This window comes from Mobula birostris, chromosome 19, assembly GCF_030028105.1.
Source record: "Mobula birostris isolate sMobBir1 chromosome 19, sMobBir1.hap1, whole genome shotgun sequence".
NCBI lineage: Eukaryota > Metazoa > Chordata > Chondrichthyes > Myliobatiformes > Myliobatidae > Mobula > Mobula birostris.
The window spans coordinates 65163446-65175981 of NC_092388.1; the positions used below are offsets into that span (position 1 = coordinate 65163446).

General features: G+C 42.1%; 1 protein-coding gene across 2 annotated transcripts in view; it reads right to left on the minus strand.

The window, feature by feature from the left end:
- Window positions 1–8952: 8952 nt before the first annotated feature.
- Window positions 8953–12536, minus strand: part of LOC140212660 (coagulation factor XIII A chain-like) — a 154572-nt gene continuing 150988 nt past the window's right edge. For both annotated transcript variants that reach the window (XM_072283751.1, XM_072283752.1), the window contains exons 14-15: window positions 11332–11468; window positions 8953–10128 (exon numbers count right to left, since the gene is read on the minus strand). In XM_072283751.1, coding sequence (XP_072139852.1) covers window positions 9990–10128; window positions 11332–11468 — 276 coding nt within the window. In that variant the 3' untranslated portion in view covers window positions 8953–9989. The remainder of the gene's footprint in view (window positions 10129–11331; window positions 11469–12536) is intronic.

A 12536-nucleotide genomic window follows, 5' to 3' on the forward strand; every position in this document is an offset into this window, starting at 1 on the left:
GACTTGGCCTCCACAGGAGTCTGTGGCCATGAATTCCACAGATTCACCACTCTCTGGCTAAAGAAATACCTTCTCATCTCCATTCTCAATACATGTCCCTCTATTCTGAGGTTGTGCCCTCTGGTCTTGGATTCCTCCACCATAGGAAACATTCTCTCCATATCCACTCTATCTAGGCCTTTCAACATTTGATAGGTTTCAATTAGATCACCCCTCATTCTCTGAATTCCAGCGAGTACAGGCCTAGAGCCATCGAATGCTCCTCATATTATAAGCGTTTCAGTCCTAGGATAATTCTCGAGAATCTCCTTTGAACTGTCTCCAATGTCAGCACATCCTTTCTTAGGTAAGGGGCCCAAAGAATGGAGTGACATTGCAATTTTCCAGTCCTCTGGAACCATGCCAGAACCCATTGATTCTTGAAAGATCATTACTAGTGCCTCCATAATCTCTTCAGCCAGATCCTTGAGAAATCTGGGGTGTAGACCATCTGGTCCAGGTGAGTTATCTGTCTTTAGACCTTTCAATATCTAAAATACCTTCTTCCTAATAATGGCAACTGCACTCACTTCTGCCCCTGACTCTCCTGAACTTCTGGAATACTGCCAGTGTCTTCCACAGTGAAGACTGATGCAAAATACTGATTTAGTTTTTCCACCTTTCCTGGTCCCCCATTACTAGCTCTCCAACGTCCTTTTCCAGCTGATTGAGATCTACTATTATATTGTATATAAAGAAACTTTTGGTATCCTCTTTAATATTATTGACTAGCTTTCCTCTGTATTCCAGCTTTTCCTTTTTTTAGTTGCTTTCTGTTGGTTTTAAAGTTTTCCCAATCCTCTAAATTCCCTCTTTAGCTTTTATGTTGACTTTGACTTCTCTTGTCAACCATGGTTGTGTTATTCTGCCTTTTGAATACTTCTTTTGTCTTTGGGATGCATCTATCCTGGATGTTCAGAATTACTCACAGAATCTCCAGTCTCTGCTGCTCCACCAACATCCCTGCTATGTTCCCTTCCAATTAATTTTGGCCAGCTCCTCTCTCATGCCTCTTTAACTCCCTTTACTCCACTGAAATACTGATGCATCTGGCTTTAGCTTAATCTTTCTAGGTTTCCAACTGAATTCTATCATTTATGATCACTGTCTCCTAAGGGTTCATTTATTTTAAGCTCTCCAATCAATTCCAGTGTGGTGCACAACACCCAGAATAACAGATCCCCTATAGGGCTCTACCATGAGCTGCTCTAAAAAGCCATTTCTTAGGCATTTTACAAATTCCCCCTCTTGGGCTCTAGAACCAATCTGATTTTCCCAATCTACCTGCATATTGAAATCCCCCATGACTATTGTAACATTGCCCTTTTGACACGCATTTTCTATCTCCAGCTGTAATTTGTAAAGCACATCTTTGTTATAGTTTTGGAGTCTGTATATAACTCCCATCAGATTCTTTTAACCTTAGCAGTTTCTTAGCTCTATCCACAACAATTCAGCAGCTTCTGATTTTATTTCACTTCTTTCTAATGATTTGATTTCATTTTTTTTACTAACAGAGCAACTCCATCCCCTTGGCCTACCTGCCTGTCCTTTTGATACAATGTGTATTTTTGAACATTACTCTCCTGGCTATACTCTCCTTTCAGTCACGATTCAGTGATGCCCACAAAGTCATACATGTCAGTTAGTAACTGTACTACAAGTTCATCGACATTATTTTGTATACCATGTGCAATCAATTATACCACCTTCAGCCCTGAATTCATCACCCTTTTTTTTTATTTTGTCTGCCTTTTACATTGCAACTCATCCTGTTGACTTCAATTTTGCCCTATTGTCAGCCTTTCCTTAAGTAGTCTCGCTACACACCGCCTCTGTTTGTGAACCAACTGCCCCATTCTCAGTCCTATCTCTCTGGTTCTCATTCCCTTGCCAAATTAGTCCAAACCTTCTCGAGCAGCTCTGGCAAACCTGCAAGGATAATGGTTCCCCTTGGGTTCAGATGCAACCCGTCCCTTTTGTACACATTGTACTTCCCCCAGAAGAGATCCGAATGATCCTAAAATCTGAACCCCTGCCATCTACACCAGTCCCTCAGCCACACATTTACCTGCCAAACCATCCTATTCTTGCCCTCATTGGCATGTGACATAGACAGCAATCCAGAGGTTACAACACTGGAGATCCGGCTTTGCAGCTTTCTACCTAGCTCTCTAAACTCCCTTCAGGACATCCTCACCTTTCTTACCCATGTCATTGGTCCCAATATGTACCAAGACTTCAGGCTGCTCACCCTCCTCCGTTAAGATCCCGTGGACCCAATTCAAGACATCCCTGACCCTGGCATCTGGGAGGCAACATACCATCTGGGTATCTCTAACATGCCTACAGAATCGTATCTCTAGTCCCCTGACTATGGAATCTCCTGTCATACTGCAGTCCTCTTCATCTCTTCTGAGCCACAGCACCAGACTTAATCACTGTGGCTCTCCCATAGGTCATCTCCCCTCAACAGTATCCAAAGTGGTATACTTATTACTGAGGAGAACAGTCACAGGGGGACTCTGCCCATTTCTTTTCCCTCTCCTGACAGCCACCAGTTTCCTGCCTCCTGCAACCTAGGGGTGACTCCCTCCCTCTTGCTCCTGTTCATCACTTCCTCAGTCTCCCGTATGAGTAGAAGATCATCAAGTTGCAGCTCCAGTTCAGCACACTCTTAGAGGAGCTACAGCCTGGTGCAGATGTGGCTACCTGGAAGGCTGACTGTCTACCGGAAATCCCACTTCTCACACACACAACAAAACACTGCCCCTGGAGCCATTCTCACTGCACTAACTGTGACCTAACAGATGAAGAATGAAGAATAAACTAGAAAAGGAAACTTACCAGGTACTTACCTGATGAGCCAAAGCCACTCTAACTCTTGCCCACTCACAACAATGGCTGCTCTGGTTTCTACTACTGCCTTATTTTTATTCTCTTTCTGATGAATCCCCTTCACTGTTTGGGTGCCATCCAACTCGGAATATCCACCATGAAATACTGTCTTTTTAATCTTGAGTGCGAATCCAAGTGAAAACGTTGGTCTCTTCTAGTACTCCCACTCACTCATTGGGCACAATCCAACTGTTATGGTGGTTGTTTTTATTGGGTTGTTAATAGATAGGATGTTTATAGTAACCAATGTTTATCAGATACTGTAGGAATTTCACAAGTATTGGGTGTAGTATTACAAGCTTATATTAACCATGACTTTGGGACAAAAGCAAATGCTTTTCGGTAATCAATATAACATACAAAATTTCTGCTTTTCCACTGAGCTTAATTTAGAATTTCAGAATCTATTATCAGTTGTTCTTTACATCCTTTCATACCCTTATGGCATCCTTTCTGCTCTTCTAAGTATATTGTGGTTATCTAATTGAGAGGTGATTATTTGCGAGATGCATGATGTTACAATTTTATATACAACTTGTTTACAAGTAATAGGATGATATTTTGATGGGTCATTTGCAATTATTAATATTATTCATTCAACACAGGAAGAGGCCATTTTGCTCACTGTGTTCATGCTAGTTCTCAAGGCTTATTTCCCTGGAACCTACACTGTCACCAACTTTCCCCAGATACCATTTACATTTTCAGGGCAATCTACAGTGGACAAAATATCAACCAAACTTGGGGTGTCCAAAGAGAGTCCATTCACAGACCCTTAGTTCATCGCAGAGCTGAGCAGTGAGCTGAAATGGCCTGTCCCTCACCTTGGACCCCAACACCCTGACCTTTTCAGTCTGGCCTAGTGTTTAAATCATTGTCCAGACACTGGGTTCTGTTGTTTTGGTACGTTCTGGTGTCTGGACCCCACCACCTCAATTCGTCCTGTGTCCGATCTTTCAGATTTGGCTGGGTACTTAAATCGTTGTCCAAACATCAGGTTCAGTCACTTTGATACACTCTGGGGCCTGGACCCTGCTGCCCTGATTCGGCCTGCACCCGACCTTTCCAATTTGGACAAGTGCTTAAATTGACCCAACCTCGGGTCTTCCTCGCTCTTGATGATGGGCCTGCTGCCTTGTCTCAGTTCTGCCACATCAAATTGCCTCCAAGTACAAAGGAAAGTTACAGGCTATTGTTTGCAATGGTCGTTTACCAGAAAAAGAGTGATTAAGAAAGTATTTAGTTGTTTCTTTGTTTCATTGGTTACCAGCCAGAAGTTGCTGAGATTCACCAGCACCATCTTAAAGTTGACTCTGCAACTGACCTTGAATTTCCTCACTTGTAGACCCCAATCAGTATGGGTTAGCAACATCTCCTCCACAATCTACATTCCAATGAGACAGGGAAGTTATGGTAGGGTACAGGAACTGTGGTGTACAAAGGCTGTAATAAATCTAGTCAAGAAGAAAAGAAAAGCTTACAAAAGGTTCAGAGAGCTAGGTAATGTTAGAGATCTAGAAGAGTATAAAGCTAATAGGAAGGAGTTTAAGAAGGAAATTAGGAGAGCCAGAAGGGGCCATGAGAAGGCCTTGGCGGGCAGGATTAAGGAAAACCCCAAGGCATTCTACAAGTATGGGATAAAATGTGAAATAATAGGACCTATCAAGTGTGACAGTGGGAAAGTATGTATGGAACCAGGGGAAATAGCAGAGGTACTTAATGAATACTTTACTTCAGTATTCACTATGGGAACAGATCTTAGTGATTGTAGTGATGACTTGCAGCAGACTGAAAAGCTTGAGCATGTAGATATTAAGAAATAGGATGTGTTGGGAGATTTTGAAAGCATCAAGCTGGATAAGTCACTGGGACCGGATGAGATGTACTCCAGGCTACTGTGGGAGGCGAGGAAGGAGATTGCTGAGCCTCTGGCGATGATCCTTGCATCATCAATGGAGATGGGTGAGGTTCCAGAGGATTGGAGGGTTGCGAGTGTTGTTCCTTTATTCAAGAAAGGGAGTAGAGATAGCCCAGGAAATTATAGATCAGTGAGTCTTACCTCAGTGGTTGGTAAGTTGATGGAGAAGATCCTGAGAAGCAGGATTTATGAACATTTGGAGAGGTATAATATGATTAGAAATAGCATAGCTTTGTCAACAGCAGGTCGTGCCTTACGAGCCCGACTGAATTTTTTGAGGATGTGACTAAACACAATGATGAAGGAAGAGCAGTAGGTGCAGTGTATATGGATTTCAGCAAGGCATTTGATAAGGTACCCCATGCAAGGCATATTGAGAAAGTAAGGAGACATGGGATCAAAGGGAAAATTGCTTTGCGGATCCAGAACTGGCTTGCCCACAGAAGGCAAAGAGTGGTTGTAGATGGGTCATATTCTGCATGGAGGCCGGTCACCAGTGGAGTGCCTCAGGGATCTGATCTGGGACCCTTACTTTTCGTGATTTTTATAAATGACCTGGATGAGGAAGTGGACGGATGGGTTAATAAATTTGCTGATGACACAAAGACTGGAGGTGTTGTGGATAGTGTGGAGGACTGTCGGAGGTTACAGTGGGACATTGACAGGATGCAAAACTGGGCTGAGAAGTAGCAGATGGAGTTCAACCCAGATAAGTGTGAAGTATTTCATTTTGGTAGGTCAAATATGATGGCAGAATATAGTATTAATGGTAACACTCTTGGCAGTGTGGAGGATCAGAGGGATCTTGGTGTCCAAGTCCATAGGATGCTCATAGCAGCTACGCAGGTTGACTCTGTGGTTAAGAAGGCATACGGTGTATTGGCCTTCATCAATTGTGGAATTGAATTTAGGAGCTGAGAGGTAATGTTGCAGCTATATAGGACCCTGGTCAGACCCCACTTGGAGTACTGTGCTCAGTTCTGGTCACCTCACTACAGGAAGGATGTGGGAGCCATAGAAAGGGTGCAGAGGAGATTTACAAGGATGTTGCCTGGATTGGGGAGCATGCCTTATGAGAATAGATTGAGTGAACTTGGCCTTTTCTCCTTGGAGCGACGGAGGATGAGAGGTGACCTGATAGAGGTGTATGAGATGATGAGAGGCATTGATCGTGTGGATAGTGAGAGGCTTTTCCCCAGGGCTGAAATAGTTGCCACAAGAGGACACAGATTTAAGGTGCTGGGGAGTAGGTACAGAGGAGATGTCAGGGGTAAGTTTTTTATGCAGAGAGTGGTGAGTGTGTGGAATGGGCTGCCGGCAACGGTGGTGGAGGTGGATATGATAGGGTCTTTTAAGAGACTTTTGGATAGGTATATGGATCTTAGAAAAACAGAGGGCTATTGGTAAGCCTAATTTCTAAGGTAGGGACATGTTCGGCACAACTTTGTGGGCCGAAGGATCTGTACTGTGCTGTAGGTTTTCTATGTTTCTAATCACCATCAGCACAGGTACATCCCAAGGCAGTGTGCTGTACTCATTTTATCCTTATGACTCTGTGGCTAAGTACAGCCCCAATACCATATTTAAGTTTGCTGATGATACCACTGTTTTAGGTCAAATCAAAGGGGGTAATAAATTGGCATATTGGAGGGAGATTGAAAATTTGGTTGAATGGCGCCACAGAAACCTCTCACTCAGTGTCAGCAAATCAAGGAGCTGATTCTCGATTACAAGAGGAAGAAACCAGAGATCCATGAGTCAATTCCCATTAGGGGATCAGAGGTGAAGAGTAACTTGATGTTATCATATCAGAGGATCTGTCTTGGGTTGAGAACATAAATGTCATCACAAGAAGGCACAACAGTGCCTCTATGTCTCCGAAGTTTGTGCAGATTTGGCATATTGACAAACCTCTATAGATGCACACCGGAGAGTATTTTGACTGGTTCTGTCATGGCCTGGTATGGAAAAACCAATGCCCAAGAACAGACAGCCTACAAAAACTGGTGGACACAGCCCATCATCACAGGCAAAGCCTCCCCTCCATTGAGTCGTCTACAAGGAGTGCTGCCACAAGAACATGGTATCCATCATCAAAGAACCCACCATCTAAGACATGCTTCCTACTCACTGCTGCTTTTGAGAAGGAGGTAAAGCAGTGGTGCTACACCACCGACTTCAGGAGCAGTTATTCAACCATCAGGCTCCTTAATTGCGCCCGCTCCCAACACCGAGCTGATTCCACAACCTAAGGACTCACTTTCAAGGACTCTAAAAAATATGTTCTCAGTATTACTTTTATTTATCTATCTCTCTATCTATTCATCTATCTATTTATTTATTTGCTGTTTGTCTTCTTTTGCACGTTGGTTGTTTGTTGGTCTTCGTAGCTTTTCATTGATTCTACTGTATTTCTGTGTCTGCACAGAATGCCTGCAGATCAATAGTACATATAAGATGGGTTGGATGGGTTCCTTCTTTGTAATAGGTTTGCTGATTGTACAATTAAGCCTATGGGAATCGGGTATCCTGTCCTATTTGGTCAACTGCACTTTATATAGGATATACAAGCCCTGAAAACACAAACAGTCCTGCACAAATAAGGATGCCCTGTTTCTGCCTCCTCTTGCCCCACCAAACTTGTATCTTCATAGCTTGACTCTATCTTTTCTCCCTTTGTCCAGTCCCTTCTCTCTTACATCCAGGGCACTACTTGTCTCCTCCATTTTGGCAACTTCAGATTCCTTGGCCCCAGCTACCAGATCTTCACCATGAATATCCAATTTTGATGCACCTCCATTACCCCATCAAGGAGGTATGGAAAATTCCACTTCTTTCTGGCATGAAGACCAGTCTCCCTCTACTGCCACTCTCACTGGTCTGACACAACTTGTTCTTACCCTCACAACTTTTCTTTGACTCCTCCCACTTTCTCCAAAGCATCTGGAGTCATTTGTGTTTGCAGCCAGTGGATGCCTTGAAGAGTTCCAGAGATCAGAGAGAATAATCTTGTATTGTTCTTCTCAGAGCTGAGAAGATTGAAAGGGGATTTGATAGAAGCCCGTGATATCATAAAACAAGATATAAACAATGTAAAGTTCAGCAGCAGATCCAAAGGGAACATGAGCAAGAACCAGTTCACCACAACATTTCTATGATCTGGAATGCACTGCTTAAAGATGCCGCTGAAGCTAATTCAATCCTATCTATTAAAAGAGAGTTAAGTAAAGGTTCGAAGATGCTTACAGGAACAGAATGAACTAGGCTTCTCTTACAAAAAACCTGGACAAGAATAATGGTCCAAAGGGCCTCCTGCTGTTTCCCAGTGGACTCCAGTTCTCTGGATCTACTCTTCCCCACGTCTTCAATCATTTTTCTAGCCAGGTATCTCCTAGTGTTCTGGAACTGCTGATTCTAGATCTTGTGATGCTCTTAGCATCTCAATAGGTGATGTATGGTTCAATTCTCCTGATGTTTGCTTTGTGGTGGCCATAGGCTTTCATGAGAAAATTGCCATGTCCTTAGTCTCAGTCAGATGTGGCCTTTGTAACCAAGTGTGTCCTTGCAGCCAGGCATGGCCCTTGTATGTAGGTGGAGCCCTTGTATTTAGATTTGTATGCAGGTGTAAGCTTGTAAACTGGTATGCCTCTTGTAACCAGGAGAATAGTTCACCTTGGTGGCACGGGTAAGTTGGGTCTGCGTTCACGCTGTGTAACGCATGGAATCTAACTGGAAGGTATAATGCTGGCTTTTAGGACACAACCTTATGATTCTATTAAAAAGTATTTTATCTTTCTATCTTACTCTTTATTTCTTGTTCTCAGATCATGCAATGACACAGTTTGATGAAGTTGTTCCAGATCTCACAATGAAGCAATACCATGTGCACAAGACTGATCCACAGACAACTCAGCATCTGTTTCCTTTGAGGTTGGAGGACCTAATGCATTGGCACCTACCACATTAGCTCACTGGCAAGAGGTTCAGGCAATGTCCTACTGGCATTCTGCAAAAACTTTTAACTTCCTGCAGTTAGCACAAGCAAAATCTACACAACTTCATTAAGTTACACAAAGGAGACTTTAAGGCTAGTTTTTGTCAAAGTTAGTTTTATTAGCAGCTAGCTCAGAATAACAATTGTGTACATTGAAAGAATAAATGTACTACATTAAGAAGTAGAATTTTCCATAAAACTTCAGCATTTATATGTATTGTGGTTATGATATTTATTAATGAGATATTTATGAAAAGCGTTCTTTTGGCATGAAACCCCACCAGTCTGCAACTTCTGCTAGTCCTTTATATCTTAATATGGACTCCCATCAGATAAGGCTGCTTGCTATGAATACGTTTGCGTTCATTTGGATAAAACCTTTATAACTAAAGCAAAATAACATGGAAGCTTGAAGTCTGAAATGAACAGGAAAGGCTATAAATGGTCAGCAGGCCTGGCAGGAGAAAGAACCAGAACTAGCATTTCAGATAATAGCCCAACCAGAGGTCTTCAACTCTGCTATTACCTGAATAGGGTGTTTTACATCGCTCAAGGAGCAGATGGGGATTGGTTTAATGTCTCACCCAGATCACGTCCCTCAGTATTACTCTCGCGACTCCGCCTAGCCCACACACCTTCTGACTCTGTGACAACCCTACACTCTGAGCCACAGCTGATTCTGAGACAAGGGCATGTAGCAATCCCAAGGGGCAAGGAGACAACCAGGTAATAGTCATGGCCATGAACGTGCATTTTATTTGACCCAAGTTTACTATTATATTTTTCAGTTGCAATGTGACTTAAAAAACTGCCTTTCAGGTCTTAAAGCCAGGTGAAAGAAACAGCAGTGTATTGAAATAAACCTTACTTTGGTTTGTAAATACATCCTAGTATATCACAAAATAGCCACTGCAAAGAGATGAAAATATAGTGGCACAGATAGGTGAAAACCAGCAAAGATAAACTCTTTAGTGCTGAATACTATTCCATAGAAAAAATATACTGTGGCATGGCAGTATGTATTAATAAAAAAGCAGAACATTCCCCTTTACACACCATTTGAAACTTGCTCCTTTTTCCTATTCCCTATGCTTGTGTGTCATGGTGAAATTGATTGTCAACCACTCCGTGCTTCTTCGTTTAATGGACATTTAACTGCAGCTCACCGACAACATGCCTGAGCGTAGCACAGTCGAGACTGGCTATCACCTTCCACTGACCACGTTTCTCCAGTTTAATTGTCTCCTTCGTTACCAGGGTGTCATTTCCAGCTAGGGTGCTGCAAATGGAAAGCATGGTTCTCATTCCAAACTATGTTCAGATCTGATAAATATACTCCAGTTAGAGCTATACATATCCCAGCATTTTACCCATATTATTTTAAGTTTAAATATCTTTCTCATTGAAACTAGAATGCATGATGATAAAGCATTTATTAAATTATCTTCTTATACAACAATTACAACTTACATTTATATAATGTATTTTATACATTATTTATACATAATAATACATTAATGCTTGAATAGCACATTAATAAATTATACTAAAATGTATTTTGTAATTTAAGTAATTTTTATGTCTTTGCACAATACCTAAGCCACAAAACAACAAATTTCACATCAAATGAGTCAATGGTAATAAACCTGATTCTGATTCTGATAATGCCTCTAATTTTGTACAGGTCTGGTCTCCCTACATAAGGAAAGGTATACTTATAATGAAGGGAATGCAGAAAACATTCACCAGACTTATTGCTGAGACATTAAAGTCAGAGTGAATGGGCATTCACTTATGTGAGTTTAGAAGAATGTATGGTGATCTCAGCAAAATATGCAAAATGGATATGTGTACAGAGTAGATACAGAAAAGATGTTTACCCTGGATGGATGATATGCCCAGAATCATTAGAACCATTTGGAATGAGGGGGTCAGTTCTTCAGGACAGAAATGAGAAAAAGTTTCTACAGCCAGAGGATGTCAAACTATTGTATTCCTCCACATATGAGGGGATGTGGAGGCCCAGTCACTGAGTAAATTCAAAATTGAGATTGATGGATTTTTAGATATTAAAGGAATCTGGAGATATGGGATCAGTGCAGGAAGGTGGTAGAAGATCAGGCATGAACTTATGGAATGGAGGAACAGACGCAGGGGCTAAATGGTCTGCTCCTGCTCCTGTTTCTTATGTTTGCTGTGTCATATTTGCTTTGGTGCTAGCAAAAGCAGCTGGTTATCATGTTGGGTATTACATTACTGAAAGTGTGACTCTGGCACTGATGGGCTGTAGACAATTGACAGGGAGAGGAACTCGCCTGCAAGCCTACAAGGTGGCCTTGTCTTGGAGAACTCGAGGAAGATGGGAAGGGAAAGCATTAAGAACCAGTTAGTGAGGCTGTATGGTGGAATACCTGAAACCTTATCAACCATATGCTCGAAATGACTGTGGGCATGGAGTCTAGCTCACAGAGATCCTTCTTACCTGAATAACTTTAGCTTGGGTTTGACGTAATCCAGTCCATCAATGCGGAGAACCAAAAGTCCCAGGGGCTTTTGGAAAGGATTTGTAAACTGAATGACTAAAGTCACTTCTCTCCCAAAGGTTACTTCTCCTTCGACCTGTAAGGAGAGACAGCTATTGATGAATGGTCCACACCAACGCTCCCGGCAACAGCTGACAGCAACTGTCCCGAACAAATGGGAATTCATCTTGTTCTGATTTAGTTATTGATAAAGGTGATTATCAGATTAATTGACTAAATGTTAGCCAGGGATAATCAGATCCCATTAATTGTTCTAATACTCTCATTTCTTTGAGCTTCTGTCACCCTTCACTATTCTGTGCCTTCTGTGGATAAGGACAAAAAATTGCTTAGTTTCTCTGCTGCTTCCTTATTCCTGAACTTTAGTTTCCTTTGCCTCAGTCTGTTAGGGACTCTCTTCAGCTGTTTCTATTCTTTCTATTTTTATCCATTTATAGAAGTTTCTCTGGAAAGAAGCAACCATCACTGAGCAGCCCCACCATCCAGGCCATGCTCTCTTCTCCTTGCTGCCATTGGGAAGGAGGTACAGGAGATTTAGGTCCCACACCACCAGGGTCAGGAACAGCTACTTTCCTTCAAGTAACAGCTCCTGAATTAGCGTGGATAACTTCACTCACCTCAACGCTGAGCTGATTTCACAACCCATGGACCCACTTTCAAGGACCCTACAACTCATGTTCTCAGTATTATTTATTTGCATTTGCATGGTTTGTCTTATTTTGCACATTGGTTATTTGCCAGTCTTTGTGTGTAGTTTTTCATTGATTCTATTGTATTTTTTCTTCTACTGTGAACACCTGCAAGACTATGAATGTCAGGATAGTCTAGGGTGACATATATATACGTTAATAATGAATTTACTTTGAACATTGATTACTTGAATTTGCTTTGCTTATAAATGTCCTGTCCCTTGTTTCCTGAATCCAATTGGCCCTAATGCTCTTTCTAGCCAGATCTTTTCTCAATCAGTTTCTTATGATATAATTTGGGCGCCATGGCAACGCAGCAGTTAGTGCAATGCTATTACAGCTCAGGGCATTCCAGAGCTCAGACTTCAATTCCGCCGTCATTCCGTAAGGAGTCTCTATACGTTCTCCTCAAGGAATGCATGGCTTTTCTCCGGCTCCTCTGCTGTCCTCCCACA